Raw genomic sequence first — 15,824 nt, 5'->3', positions numbered from 1 at the left:
AAACACATTTGAAAGAAAGAAAAACAGCTTTTATTTCAATTATTCTTAAATGGTTTCAAGTTTTCATGTCTCCACTAAGTAGTACAGGGTGTGTGGCCAAATCTTTCAACAAAAAATAAGCACCTTTTAAGTACTTTTTAAGCTCTCAAATTTTTTTTTATAAAGCACTATATACATCAATAAAATGCAAAATAATTTTCAAAGACTTTACATGATCATGATAAAATAACTAACATCTTACAAAGAACTCTTCTTGATTATATTAGCCATAACAAAATGATCAAGAGATTTTTCGGTTCGATATCAGTTGGTGGAAAAAGAAGCCTGAAATTAGGAATATCTTGCAAAATGCAGAGAGTGCAAGAATCTCAAAGAACCCAGCTCAGTAGACGCACACATGGACTCGCAAGTATTTCATCAAACATGTAAAATTGGCGCTTTCACACGCTATGGACCGACAGTACTTTGAAATAGATTGTGCTTGAATGAATTGTAAAAACGTTGAATAGAACAATGTGAAAAGCACGCTTTTGCATAATACTTGGCGAAAATCAACATGGTAAAGAAAAAATATCATTTTCGAAAAGGGAAAATGAAGCACGTTTTAAAAACACTCAATGAAAAAAGCACCTTTAAGGGCTTTTAAAAAACGAAAATCGAAAATAAGCACTTTTTAAAAAATGCTACGGCACCATGGATAATGAAAATTGGTGAAATTTCAATGGAAAAAAAAAGGATTAACTTCATAAAAAAGCAACATAGAATTTTGAAGAAAATATAAAGACTTCAGTATTTAAAATCAAATCAACTTTCCCCATAATTTACATGTTTTCCTCCCTCCCAAACATTCATAATAACACTGACCTGCACCCTGTAAAATAGATTATAGATATTTGCTATGATGATACATGTTTGCAATAATGATAGATATTTTGCAATGCTGAAAATAATATCGTTTTTAAAATGTATTACATATTTTATTTACAACATATTATTATAATTTTGAGTAAAAATATGTTTGTAAAAATAGACATGTACAGATAGTGACATGCAAAAATAGTATACATCATGAAGTAGTGTACATAAATGTACATGTAAAAATAGACATGTTTCCTGTATATATTATACACAGTACATTAAAAGGAAAAAAAAACACAATCACTGTACTCTTGTATGAGCTGTATTGGGTTAAGTATACGAGTTACAATTGATGAAAAAAAACTTAGAGAAAAAAGGAACAGCTGAACAAACTTATAACAAATAATGAACTAGTTTATTATAGCTGAAATATCATCCGTACATATCTATTACATAAATAATTATTAGATAAACAGGGTTGCTGCAGAAAAAAAATGGACGAAGATATTATACCCATAGGAAAAATTTGCTTGATCACATCTCTGTTCTTACGTTCTAATTGAACAGTGATGTGACCGTCTAAAAAATTGCGCATTTTAGTATTTAAAACGGAAACACCTATAGGTGTGACATCATCAAAAACAACAAAACGTCTACTGGTAGCCAAGCCAAGCTGCGTCTTGTTTTAAATTAATATTTGGACTACACCCCTTAAACAGATCTTTAAACGTCGCGGCAATAGTTGACTTATCCAGCATCATAATCCCCGCGACCCACCTTTGTTTAATTTTACCAAATTGAAAGCTGTGAAATATATGTATGAATAAATTTAAAATTTACCCATACATAATGCGCATTAATTTACATAGAGCATAAATTTCATAGTGATGATCCTCGGGTAAGTCATCAAACTTTTCGAGAATATCTTGCACTTCAGAAACAAGAAATTGTTCGTTTGTAGTGCGAGCCATTCTCTCAGTTTGATATGCAAAAACAACTTTACATGCATTAGACGCAGTTTTAACTCGGTCCGACATGGCTACGTACATTTTTGAGTTGATCTCCTCATACAAATGAGAATTTGGCCTGCGTATTTCCGAATAATCAAAACATAATTTATTTGGGTCGCTAATATCTTGATCTATGGCAAATTTAGTGAAAAGCCAGTAATAAAATTTTTTTCTATCAGGAATTTCGTCATCATGATTTAAGTTAATTTTAAATTGAACAAAATTACATAAACCGGGAAAAAATTTGACAAAATCAATAAATAATGGAGAGTTAACAATCACATTTTTATCCTCTATGTTAGGGGTGCACAACCTTTTTGAGTGAAGGGCCACTTGCACAGCAGGTTGGCTAACGAAGGGCTGCACATGTATCTAGACATGTTAATGACAAATGTAGTAATGTTTATTTAAAAATTAGCGTTCTATTTTTTTTATCAATAAACTTCGTAATATATTTGTAAAAAATTAAAGGTGTTCCATTATTAAAATTCATTCAAAAATAAAAAAAAATTTATCCTTTTTTTTTTACAAAAAAAAATTGCTATTTTTTAATGAACAATAGATTTATTAAAATATATAAACATTGAAGAAAAGAAATGCTTTTTTTTATCGTATCATGCAACACGAAAATTGATTTTAGAATTAAATTCTAATAAATAAATAAAAAAACAAACAAACTGCAAACGCCTTAAATGTACATCTACAAAAGAATCTGCTAAATTGAGTGTGTCAAAACGTGATAACTTAAAAGTGCGATTAAAAATTGGCATTTAAAAAAAATAAAAAATAGTGTGTTTAGAAGCTCTCGTGGGCCACACTTCAGTAGTCGAAGGGCCGCAGGTTGTACACCCCTACTCTAAGTATTTCCATAGTTCATCAATTTTTAGATTTTCTTTTAATTCCGTTAAAATGTAAGCCAAAGTAGTATTATTCCCGCGAACATATGTTCCAGAAACAATTTTTCTCGGGAACATCATCTCCAAATATAACATCATAGCTTCAAGTTTGGCCAAAGGGAAACACAATATAAAAGTTTTGCCAGCCCTTTTGTTTATTCCCAAACGAGGGAAGCACTTGGCAAATCGAGGACAATAAATTTTTTGTTTAGGGGGAGACAAATTTAAATTCCGATTAGTATTTAGCTCCAATCCATAGTCGACAGAGCTATCCAATTGAGCATCCATTTTGTAAAGAAAGAAATTTAAATCACAAAATAAAAAGTTTACATTTAAATGAAGAGAATATATCAACCGGAGATCCAACTGAGTGTACGAAAAGTATAGAAATAGTGCAATGAAAATAAATGTAGCTTATATAGGCAAAGTGAATAGATTAATCAGTCAAAATGAAAAAAAAAAAAAAAAAAAAAAAAAAAAAAAAACTGAAAGCTTTTCAATGAATAAATTAATCTGTTAGAATAATCAATGCTTTTCTGTTTTTAAATTTCTCCCCCATCTGCAGCAAAATAACGAAAAGCTGAGTCGTGACGTAAAATCTCATTTTACTCTTACTTTTAGAAATACATTTAACGACCATCGTCGTTACTCGAAGAGAGAAAAAGAGGCATTTTCCTCCGTTTGACGCCACGAGCTGATAAAGTGATCCGAGACATGCCTTTACACGGAGGATATTTAACCCATATTTGCGTTACATGAAGAGGAAAACCAAGAAAACTTTCCATGGTTAGCCTGACAGCAAGGAGAATGTCAACAATCACATAGTCGTTTTAGAGAATGTCCGAAATACTTGTTACATCCGATTTGATATTAATTTAATCGTTGATATTATTGTACTTATTCGATATTTTAATATCTGATGAGGGTAGATTAGGAGAAACATCATTGTTCAGAGTACCGGTTAAATGCTTACTGGGCACTTGACCTTAAAAAAACCATTGATGTGGAGCATACCGGACAGTGGCACTTAACTGGACCTTGTATATATTTTGGACATTTACCAAAGCGACTATGTGATTGTCAACATTCACTGATGGAAGTCACGGATGTAACATTCCTATCTGATTTCATTTCTTTTATGTTAAAAGCTGATCATGAGTCCCAAATGACCACAAGTATCACACCTGAAAGAGAATTTTTTCTGTAGAGGGAGGGTGGAGCATCATTCACAAACGGATATCATTTTCGTGCTTTGGACTCAATGCATACTCTGTTGGTGGACTTGACAGTAAAAAAATGAATAAACAAAAATATCAGATTATTTTCAATAAAAACGGTTTTAAAGTATGCTTACTATCTTATTTTCTGAATTTGTTTCAATTGTTTTTAATATTTAACCATAATTAACACTCTTGCAAATAAATTTTTTGCATAATATATAAATACATTTACAGTTAATACATACATAACTTTAAAATTTAAAAAAAAAACTTTTTGTCTTCAAAGTATTTAGCTCTCGATATAACAATATATCCCTCTTCAACAATATATTTATTTAGTTCCCAGAATATTGTTGTAGCGAGATCAGGGTGCGTAGCCAAATCTTTGAATCAAAAATAAGCACTTCAATCAGTACTTTCCCACATCACCGAGTGAATTCAACTTGACACTGAACTCAGAACAAAAGTACTCTTACCCCCTATGTCAAAAAAAGTGTTAGAAGTAAAATAAAATAAACAAGAATAAAATTAAAATAAATTAAAAAGAAAAACATTTCATAAGGATCTGATATTCTCTATCCGAATTGGAGCACTCGGGTTTCGGTTACAAGTGTGCGCGCATGCGCAAGTCATAACGTGGGTACGACATGAAGTCCGCGTGAATGATTACGTAGCAAACTCCCCATTTTTCGTGAAATGCATGGGATCCACCAGATATCACTAAAGGGGGGGAAAATTATTCGGCAAAATACAGGGTTTGAAAAAACCCGGGGATTTTTGAAAAAACCCAACCCACCTGGGTTTTATTGAAAAAACCCGGGGAAAATTGGGTTTTATTTGAAAAAACCCGGGGAAAATTGGGTTTTATTTGAAAAAAACCCGGGGAAAATTGGGTTTTTTCATTTAGTGCTCATAAATTTTACTGTGAAAATATTTTTATTTATTAAATAGAGTTGTATAAGTAAACACTAAAATTTCATCTGACTTTTACCTGTAATAAAATTAAACTGGAATAAATATTTAATGGTCTTCCATGTTTTTATAATACGATTAACAGAAAGTGAAATCAAAATTACGTATAATTATAAAGAGTATCAGTCATTTGCCCCTTTTTTTCAAATATTTAGATAAATATATGCATTTTTAGATACATTTTAACTTTATAGTTTCAAAAGACAAATTAATCTTAAAATTATAAAAAAAGCATATATAAAAAGTTATAGCTTATTTTTTTAAAATCAGAAAATAAAACTTTAAATTTGTTTATTGTTTTTCAATATATCACTTAATAGAAATTTTTTTTTGTTTGCTTTCATTATTTTAAACATGATTAAAAGAAACAAAATAAATTGTATTCAAATGAAATCTTAAAAATAATATTTAAAAAATCTTAAAAGTAATATTTTAATTTTTAACTTTTTTAATTGTGATAAACTTTCTCTAAATAGTTAAAAATTGTCAGCAGATGTTAAGAGTTAACTTAAAAAAAAAGGTCCAATTTTTTCCTTTATTATTATTATCATACAACAGATTCAAAGGGTCTACATTTCTCTCTTAGATGGTGATACACTTTTACGAGTTTTGTAGCTTTATGTATTCCTGATCTATTTCGAAGTTTACTCTGCACCAAACCGAAACTTGAAAAGTGTCTTTCGATAGAGACAAAGGATGCTGGTGCTGAGTTCAAATAAAAAAGAATTGACAGAAATTTTGTGGAAGCTAGGAATTGCAGGGGTGATTGTGAGCCCAAGTCGAAATTCCGGAAAATTTCTTGCGTTGAAAAAAAAAAAAGCAGCTTAAATTGAAGAAATTTTAAACTAGTTTTTTTCTCAATATTTCTTAGTTTACTTAAAATATATTTAAAATTTTACACATACCTATGATGACCTGGAGAAGTAATTAAAATTTACAAATATGTCTTTCTTTCTTGAGTTTATGATTATAACAACTATTTACTGATTAAAAATGAATATTAATCATGAATATAAGCATATATAAAGTATCTCTCTGGCTCTCCCTTACAAACAAATATAAACTGTGCTTTTAAGTTCCACCTTTGAAAATTTGATTTCCAGAAACTTCTGTGATCAAGGATTATTTGAAACTTCTGGACCTTCGATCTCCGGAAACTTACGGATCACTGTTAGCTAAATTCCGGAAATCCGGATTTTTTCCGGAGCACAATCAGCCCTGAAATTGTATTTATTTATTTACTTTTTTTTTGCCATAATTTTCCACTATTTTTTGCACTCAAGCTTCATTGATTTTGGAAAGTATTCAGGATCGGAAATTTTGAATGCCATAACACGTGGCAGAAATTCTGGATGATGCTTAGAAAGACAGTTTTCTGCTAATTGGTCTAGTTCATCATTTAAAAATTGTCCCCTTGTTTCGGGATCCAGGACGCATATGCTAATAAATGATGTGGCTGAACAGCCTGATTGAATCTTTTTACAAAATGTTTATGGGGTTCTAATTCATCACACGATAGTAAGTTAATTCATATTTCAACAGCTTCTGAAATTGAAATGTTTTCTGATTGAAGCTTTTTTAAAGCTTAAGAAACAATTGATATCTGTTTTTTCCCAATTGATAGTTTATTGGTAAAGCCCAACATTATTTAATATTTTTGACATATTATTATTAGATTCATTTTGATGTTCAAGAACAATCTCTTCATATTTATGGTAATTATTGGCAAAAGTTTTTACGTGCTCATAATATGAATTCCACCTAGTGTCATTGGGTCATCAAGCAGTTTTTTTCATTTGCCCATCCATGTGCTTGATGCACATTTCTAAAATATTTGTTAACTTCAATGATGTGTCCAATGATAGTATTAGGAGCTACTTCTTCCCTGGTTATATGTATTTTATATTAAGTTTAAATAACGCATTATCACTACCTATTTGAATCTTCTTTATTGTTAAGTGCATTATGTTTCATAATTTTTTAAATTAGGAATTATAAAATATAAATGCAGTAATATAAAAGGAACAAGTTTATTAATCTTTTTGTTTTCACACACATTTATTTACTATATTTATTAAACATATGGATATTACCTATTATAAAATTATAATCTGTAAATATTTATAATCAGTAAAAACTAAAATTTCATCTGACTTGAGTTAAATAAAAAACTGAAATAAATATTTAATGGTCTTACATGTTTTTATAATAAGGTTAATAGAAAGTGAAATTAAAACTACGAATAATTATAAAGAGTATCAGTTACTTGTCCCATTTGTTTTCAAATAATTAACCCTAGGAAAATGATTTCATTTTTAGATAAATAATTTTAAAAAGTTCTCTTATAAAAAGTTTTAGCTTTTTTTTTCAAGCCAGAAAATAATAAACTTGGTAAAAAAAGAAAAAAAAATTTTCTTTTCAATTGTTTTAAACATATGAATTAATAATAATAACTTGTTTATTAATATATAAAGCATGCAACTATATTTGAAAAATTGATCTTTTCAGAGTATATTATTTAAATTTTTATTTGATTTAATATCATTAAAATATTACTTTTTGAAAAAACCCACTTGAAGTTTTCAATAGTAGATACCCACTATAAAATTACATGAAGATTCCAGTTTCTTTTACTTTACTAATATTAAAAACTTAATCATATAAATCGTGACAAATTTATGCTGCACTATAAATTATATAAAAGTAAATGCAAAACAATAAGTTTTAGTAAAAAAAAAATTTTATTTTTTGAAAAAACCCACTTATCGTTCCAAGTGGGTTTTTTCAAGGTGGGCCCGCCCAATAAAACCCGGGCGGGTTTTTTCAAAGTGGGCCCACTTGGCGAACCCTGGCAAAATAGCACTTTTTAAAAACGCCAGCTGAAAAAAGCACCTTTAAAAGCTTTTAAAAACAAAATCCCCCAAAAAGCACCTTTAAGTACTTTTTACAAACGCTACGCACACTGGAGATTTTACTGTATTAATTTTTCAGTTATGCCATTTTCCTTAAATATATTTCAAAACACTTTTGTAAAGAAATAACAGACTTCCGAGCATTTCAAGCACAAATCAATTAATTTTCCTTTACTTTTTGTTGTATTTTAATTAGGTTCCCTGACCTTTCCTTGCTTTGTTGCCACTATGATATAGACAGGATATCTGCTACATTTTAGATTTTCAAATTCATGATTAATTTCGAAGAATTTTTCATGACTTAATGAAGTTACTATTTACTCCGTCAAAAACTCAACAATAAATTAAAAAAAGCATTATAATAACATTCATGATAGGTATAACCAAAACTGTTATACTCTGCATCTTCATATTTATAGATTTCAAATTTAAAAAACAGAGTAAAAAAAGAGTTGAAACAACAAAATGGCTGAAAAAAATACAAAAGCAAATATTTTTTTTCCTCTTATTTTTCCGCTGAATTACATTCAAAAGATAATTTTCTTGTTTATCGGAAAGAAATACTCCTGATTTTTCTGTTCTCATTTCGGAATAAAAAAAATTCCCCAATGACTGGCTTGCTTCAGCTAGAATTTTAAATTGATAATAAATAAATAACAAAAATTCTCAAATCACAAAAGTTTAAAAGATAATTTGCTCTAGAAATGTTTTTCTTTCATTTTCTGAAAGAACACGATAAAAACATTCTATATTTTAATCAAATATGACTGTGAGTGGGGATTTTGTAACATTTTGTTGTTCAGATCTTTGGAACATCATGAAATGGGGGGGGGGGGGTATTTTTAAATTTCATTTTAAAAATTAGATTTTTCGGCGACCTAAATCCATGATTTTTTTAAAAAAAGTAGTTAAAATCATGACAAATTTTGTTCAATACCGAAATTCATGACTTTCCAGATGCGCGGATACCCAGTATTGCATTAATTAAAAAAAAGTGAATAAAATTGCTACAGAAATTTCCTTATTTACACATAGTAACAAACTTTTTAATCAAATAATTATTTATTTATTATGTTGGGTCAATGATCATAATTCATTGTGGCTGTGTTTACCACTGGAAGGTTTGTCATCAGAATTTTTTATCAAATGTAAGAAAAAATTGACTACTTTTTCATAATTTTCAACCGATATCCTCTCGTTGTGACCGTGAAACCGGTCCAGTTCGCTCGGTTTCATGCGGATTAAACTGAAGCGATACACGTTTCTGGTTAGATTCAAATACCATCTGGAATCTGTATTAGCAATCAATGTCACTGAAATTAAAGAAAAAAAAATTAATTTAAAAACACATAGAAAAAGTTATTATAAAATTCAAATCAATATTTGCAACAGTGTGGGTAGCCAAATCTTAAATAAACACCTTTTAAGTACTTTTTACAGGGTTCCCAATCAATTTCAGAAAAAAATATTCATTGACTTTTGCAGGTAAATTTCAATAAAAATTGAGACCATATTTTCATCAGGAAACTTTGATTCCTGATGAAAATATTGCAAGTATTTGTAATGTGGTATATTAGATTTTCTGTGTAAGATAATACTAAATGAGGAAAAGAACATTTCTGTTTGACTAAAATGAGAACCTCTAACAACTAATAATTGTTAGAGATATTAGAATTATTTAACTCAAATCACAATAACTGATTGATAACTGTTACTGACAATTTTAAGACTGGTTATTTTCTAGGTATGATTTAGGAATATTCCAGGTTTTTGTAAAAAAATTGCATCTTTCCCTGACTATTCCCTGATTTTTGTTCCCGTGGGAACCCTGCTTTTAAGCAATAAAAAAATATTTTTAAACACTTTATGCATTAAAAAAATGCATTATAAAATCATCAAGAAATTCTTTGGTTATCAGAGGATGGAAAATGAAGCCGGAAAGTGAAAATATCTTGCAAAATGCAACAGAATTGCATGCGAGTGTGCAATAATGTCACTGAACTAATTTGACGCACACAAGGACTCGCAAGTATTTCATCACAATGAATGTAAAATGATTTGCGCTTTCATACGTAGGGCTGAAAGTTTAAAAAATTGTCAAGACTGAAAATTTCAAAATTAGAAGTGGGCGTGTCCCGTTTAATAATTTTAAGTAAACAAAAAATTATACATGAATTCTTTTCATAAAAATTGTGAAGAAACTTTTCAATAAAATTAAAATACACAAAATGCCAATAAGGCTTCTAAAAATTCCATATTTATTTTAGCAAACCTACTGTTGTTCAGGAGTATAAACAAAAAATGGAAAGTAATTAGTTATTTCAAGCAAAAATTACCTCAGCTTTTAATTTTCTAATAAAACATTTTAAGGAAAAGAATAATACTTAGCTAAGTTAATACTTTCTAAATAAATAACAAAAACAATTTTCAAGCTAAACATAGTTCAATAGTAAAAATAATATTCAACAAAATGTTGATATTTAATAAATGTTAAGTCTAAAATGCTTATTAAAATTAAGAAATATTGATTAAAAACACATTGCATGTACACAACTATCTTTACAGTATATCTATACTTATAAATTTTAAAAAGAAAAATTATGAAAATTTAATTACAAACAAAAATTATTTATCAATTTATATTTAATTAAAAAATTAAAATTTACAATGCTTAAAATAAAATGACATAAAAAATAGAGTGAATAATAAAGAGTAATGATTTAACTCCTTCGAAAATAATAAGTTATAAAAGAAGATTTTAAAATCTTAGGAGGCTTTTCATAGCCTGAAGAAAAATGTTCACTAGATCTTTTTTCGGGTAACGTATGAATCATACCTTACGAGCCGACTAGACGCCAAAACAGATTGTGGTTGAATAAATTGTGAAAACAATGAATAAAACAATATTTATTTTTTTTAATGGCGGGCACTTGGACGAAGACCCATTGGCCTCAGAAAATGCCAGAACTGTTACTCTCTTTTAGTTACCCAGTGGGCACCTGTGGCGAAGCCACGACGGTGGAGCAGCGTCACCCATGTCACACAAACACAAACCTGTTTATAGGGCAGGTCACATTCACACGCAAAGGAGAAAGGACATAGGGCACAGAGAGAAAGAAACATCCATGCCCTGAGTAGGATTCAAACCCGCGAACATCGGCTCTGCAGTTAGGCACGCTAACCACTCAGCCACCTGATCGGCGAATAGAACAATATGAAAAGCACGCCTTCGCATAATATGTGGCGAAAATCGACATGGTAAAGAAAAAAATCTCAGTTTGGAAAAGGGAAAATTAAGCACTTTTTAATAACACCCAATGAAAAAAGCACATTTAAAACTTTTTTATAAACGCTACGCACCATGTTGCAATGAAGACAGTTAAAAAATGTTCAGACATAAAGAGGTTTATTACAAAGTACCTTCCCCTTTGTAAGTGGTGATGCTGAATAAACTTCACAGAACAAACAGTTCAATATTCTCTATATTCATATCTTGGTATAACTATATAATATTATATATAGTTATACCAGGAGGTTTTATTTTTAAAAATAAATCTTAACCTGACCTAAGAGCAGTTGAACTTTTTAAGCCCCCTTTATACCCATTTTAAATGTAACAAAAATATGGCTGAGACGAGAGATAGTTGGAAAGTTCTCATGAAGAAGGCTTTGGCCCATACTGAACTTACAATTAACAGTCGATGATGATCATAAAGAGTGTTCTTTGAACTTATTTAGGTTGTAGAATTAATTGCCATCATGAGCGCCTACGAAAATTCTCACAATTCAAGAATAGGCAGGGTATCTGTTATATTTTAGATCTTCAAAATCATGACCAATTCCAAGAACTTTTCATGACTTAACGAAGCTACTGTTTTCTCCGACAAAAACAGAATAATAAATTTAAAAAGTATTATAATAACATTAATTAAAATGATGGGTATAACCAAAACTGTTATACTCTGCATCTTTATATTTATTGATTTTAAATTTAAAAAAAAAACAGAGTAAAGAAAGAGTTGAACAATAAAATAGCTGAAAAAATACAAAAGCAAATAACTGAATACAGTCAGATATGTTATTTTTTTTCTCTGCAGAATTATATTCTAAAGATACTTTTCCTGTTCATCAGAAAGGAAAAAAATACTCCTGATTTTTCTGTTCTCATTTCGGAATTTAAAAAAAATTACCAATGACTGGCTAGCTTCAATTAGAATTTTAAATTGGTAAAATAAAAAAATAAAAAATTATAAAAAAAAATTCTGAAATCACAGAAGTTTAAAAAATAATTCACTCTAGAAATGATGTTTTTTCTTTCATTTCTTGAAAGAACATAATAATTTTTAAAGAGCATGATAAAAACTTTTTATGTTTTAATAAAATATGACTGTTAGTGGGGATTTTGTTAAAAATTCAGATATTCAGAGCACAATAAAATTTCAATTCCATTTAAAAATTAGATTTTTTTGTGACCTAAATCCATGACTTTCCATGATTTTTTTTAAAAAAAAAAATAGCAAAAATCATGACAAATTTTGTTCAGTACCAAAATTCATGACTTTCCATGATTTCTCATGACTTTCTAGGTGCACAGATACTCTGTAAAAAATTAGTTTGATGTCATTTTAAAAAAGTCTCAATAAACCAATGACGAGGGACTCATATTGAAGACACAAAGAATATCAAAGTTAAAAATTAGAAGTTTCCTTTATCCGAGTTATTGTACAGGGTGTTCCAAAATTATCTTTACAACCTCAAAAATTCATAACTTCGAACATAAATAAGATATTTATATTCTGTCTTTTGCATGTATTACTGCAACTAATAAAGTTTTTTTTTCAATAGGCTGAAAAGTTATAAGTGAGGATGTGGACACCACAACAGAAAGCTCAATGCGTCTCATGGCCGTATTCGCTCCACATTTTCTGGACTTGTGCTGGGTCGTCCGGCTCCACTTTTATGCAATACTGATCCGGTGCTCATGAAGCTTGTGTGACATGCACGAATGGAGGGTCTGGATGGTGGGTCTCTTTGGAAATTTGTCCTGAAGTTCCGTTGAACCTGTGTATCTGATTTCGTCTCTAAGAACCATGAGACGCATTGAGTTTTCTGTTGTGGTGTCCACATCCTCACTTATAACTTTTCAGCCTATTGAAAAAACTTTATTAGTTGCAGTAATACATGCAAAAGACAAAATATAAATATCTTGTTTATGTTCGAAGTTATGTAAAGATAATTTTGGAACACCCTGTATTTAAATTTAGATTGCAATATAGATTATTTGCATTTAGATTGAAGATTTGTACAGATATGTTAAAAATATTAGAATAAAAATAATACATATTTCATAGCTTGTGCACGATGTACCAGCTAAATGGTAATAACATTTTACCTCTAGACTTAAAAGACTTGTTCTTACAAAACATATTTTGCATCCGACAGGGTTGGCAGGTTTTTGACATGTGACAGTTTTTGACAGTTTAAACCATAGTTTAAACCGTCACGTCAAAAACCTCACTGTCAAAAATGTCGAAAACCTATATTCATATGTGAAATTTAATTAATACATAAAATTTATATATTTTTTATAAAGGATAGTGTTTCTAAATATGTTCTAGAAAAAATAAATTTAAAATTTTGAAGAAACACTTATATTTTGAATAGTAACCAAAATCTTGTACTTTTGAAAACTTACATCTTTTGTAATATTATGTATTCATTTTCATGTGTTATTGAAAATCTGCAGTGATATTATTAAGAAATTTATTTATAACCAAATTTAGTGTATAGTATAGATTATACTAAAAATTAGACATTTTTAAAGATAAACATTAGCAGTTTTGTACATTAGACATCTTCTTTTAAAGAAAAATCTTTTTAATATTCTTTTAAATCTTCTTAATAATCTTTTTAACATAAGACAATACAAATTTAAGTGCTTTCTGTTAAATACACAGAGTAGTTAGTGTCGATTTACAGTATATTCAGTCTATTCATTTACTGTGCTGAAAATTTAGTTTATCCAAATACTTGTGAATTTCATTTTGCTGAATACGATATATTTTTGTTGAATATCTAAATATTCAGCTGTTGAATAATTACTTTATGCTCTCAAGATATGCATTATTTGTATTCTTAATACAAGTGGAGAAAAAAAATTAAGAGATAAAATTTTTTTTAAAATGATAAGTGTAATAATTATAAATCAATATAATAAGCAATATGAATTATATTTATCATTATTCATAAATATAATTACTTTTAAATTCAAATTAACATACTGGATAATAAAGATATTCGGTAAAACATTAAAAAATTTTTTTTATACACTTGTATCAAGTTTGTATTTATACAACATAACTTGTAAGTTCCTTATAAATATTAGTTATATGTTCCTTATATGTCAAAAATGCATAGTAATAAACCTTTAATTTTTTTAAGTATCAAAAAAAAAAATTTTTTTTTTTAAATATAAATATTTAAAAAATTTTTGTGCAAAATTTTTCTGCACATGCATTTGAATATAAATTTCTGAGATTTTAATTCTGTTATTTTGCCTTAATTTTAATTAAAAAATATTTTAAAACCTGCTGATTACCTATAGTATAATTAAATTTCAATATAATGCATGGCAACTGTTGGTAGTTTTGAAGTTTATATATATTTTTGGCAAACTTCAGTTTTTGACATTTTTGACAGGTTTTTGACGGTTTAAACCAGTATTATACCCTTGTCATGTCAAAAACCACTTTTTGACGTCAAAAACCCAACCTTGGCATCCGATAATTATTCTTTAAAAAAAAAAGAGGTAAATTTTTTTAAGTGCATAATAGAACTGCCAACAAAAAGAATCTGGAGTACTTAATGCACATAGCTGCCAACATGGACAGGAAAAAAAATCCAGTAGATTTTACGAAATATAAATTTCATGATAATCATTGCATAATGTACTAAATATTTTACACATAGGGAATTAGGGATTTTTATAGTCCTTAAAATAGAAAAACTGCAATATTTTTCAGTTATGATTGACATTAAACATACTTGAAATGTTATGTATTATATATACTCATAACTTCAAAGATTAAAAAGGGTTTAATTCATCAAATATATTTAAAAGATTATTTCAATTCATTTAAAAAGAGAGATCTGAATATTAAAAAAAACTGAACATTTTAGAACAAAAAAAGTTTTGAACTTATTTCTACAAATGCTTCATTATGTATTAGTAATACTTATTTAAATATTCAAGCAAGCAATAATCTGGACAAAAATTCCATTTCAATAGGGATTTGCTTAGGAAACTTACTCAATTTTAGGGAATTTTCTAAAATTTATAAGAACCAGGAGGATTTTAATTAAACCAGTAGAGCAGGAGAAACTGGCAAAATCCAGTAGAGCTGACAGCCATGAATACATAATGCACTTTATTTTGAAAATATTACACTTTTTTAAAATTCTCTGTTTGATGATTTAATTCCTTAAAACAAAAAAATAGAAAATAAAAAACCAGGGATTTAATTTTCCCCCCACCTGCAATGTTACATTTAATGAATCAAAAAAGGGTGGGGGGAGTATTAAAATTAAAAAAAAAAAGAGTCTATTACTTGGTGCTACGCAGCTGTTGTTGTAGATCTGCCTTATAGTTTTCCTTATAAGGTAATAACCAAGAGAGTCAGTGGGGGAGAAGGGGTGAGGTGGATCCTGGGATATTACGTTAATCTCCACGCGCTCATCTCTTACGGTGTTCTTCACAAATTGTAAAGCCTAAAAATAAAGAATCATTAAAAACAAATAATATTTAGTGATTTCTTCTTTAACCCCTTCCTCCTCGCTCCCTTGAAAATGACAGGGTGCAAGGTATCTGCTACATTTTAGATTTTCGAATTCATGACTGAACGAAGTTACTATCTTCTCCCGACAAAAACAGAACAATAAATTTAAAAAGCATTTATA

The 15,824-nt window shown here is 28.8% G+C and overlaps 1 protein-coding gene across 2 annotated transcripts in view; it reads right to left on the bottom strand.

Annotated features, from left to right (window-relative positions):
- Window positions 1-8,911: 8,911 nt before the first annotated feature.
- Window positions 8,912-15,824, bottom strand: part of LOC107457135 (N-fatty-acyl-amino acid synthase/hydrolase PM20D1) — a 33,913-nt gene continuing 27,000 nt past the window's right edge. For both annotated transcript variants that reach the window (XM_087150754.1, XM_087150755.1), the window contains 2 exons: window positions 15,476-15,635; window positions 8,912-9,181 (listed from right to left, as the gene is read on the bottom strand). In XM_087150754.1, coding sequence (XP_087006880.1) covers window positions 8,955-9,181; window positions 15,476-15,635 — 387 coding nt within the window. In that variant the 3' untranslated portion in view covers window positions 8,912-8,954. The remainder of the gene's footprint in view (window positions 9,182-15,475; window positions 15,636-15,824) is intronic.

The sequence above is a fragment of the Parasteatoda tepidariorum genome, chromosome 9 (genome assembly GCF_982258835.1).
Source record: "Parasteatoda tepidariorum strain Cologne lab strain chromosome 9, Ptep-v5.0, whole genome shotgun sequence".
Classification (NCBI taxonomy): Eukaryota; Metazoa; Arthropoda; class Arachnida; order Araneae; family Theridiidae; genus Parasteatoda; species Parasteatoda tepidariorum.
Note: the sequence above shows the minus strand (reverse complement) of the source record. Positions and strands in the feature narration are given on the sequence as shown.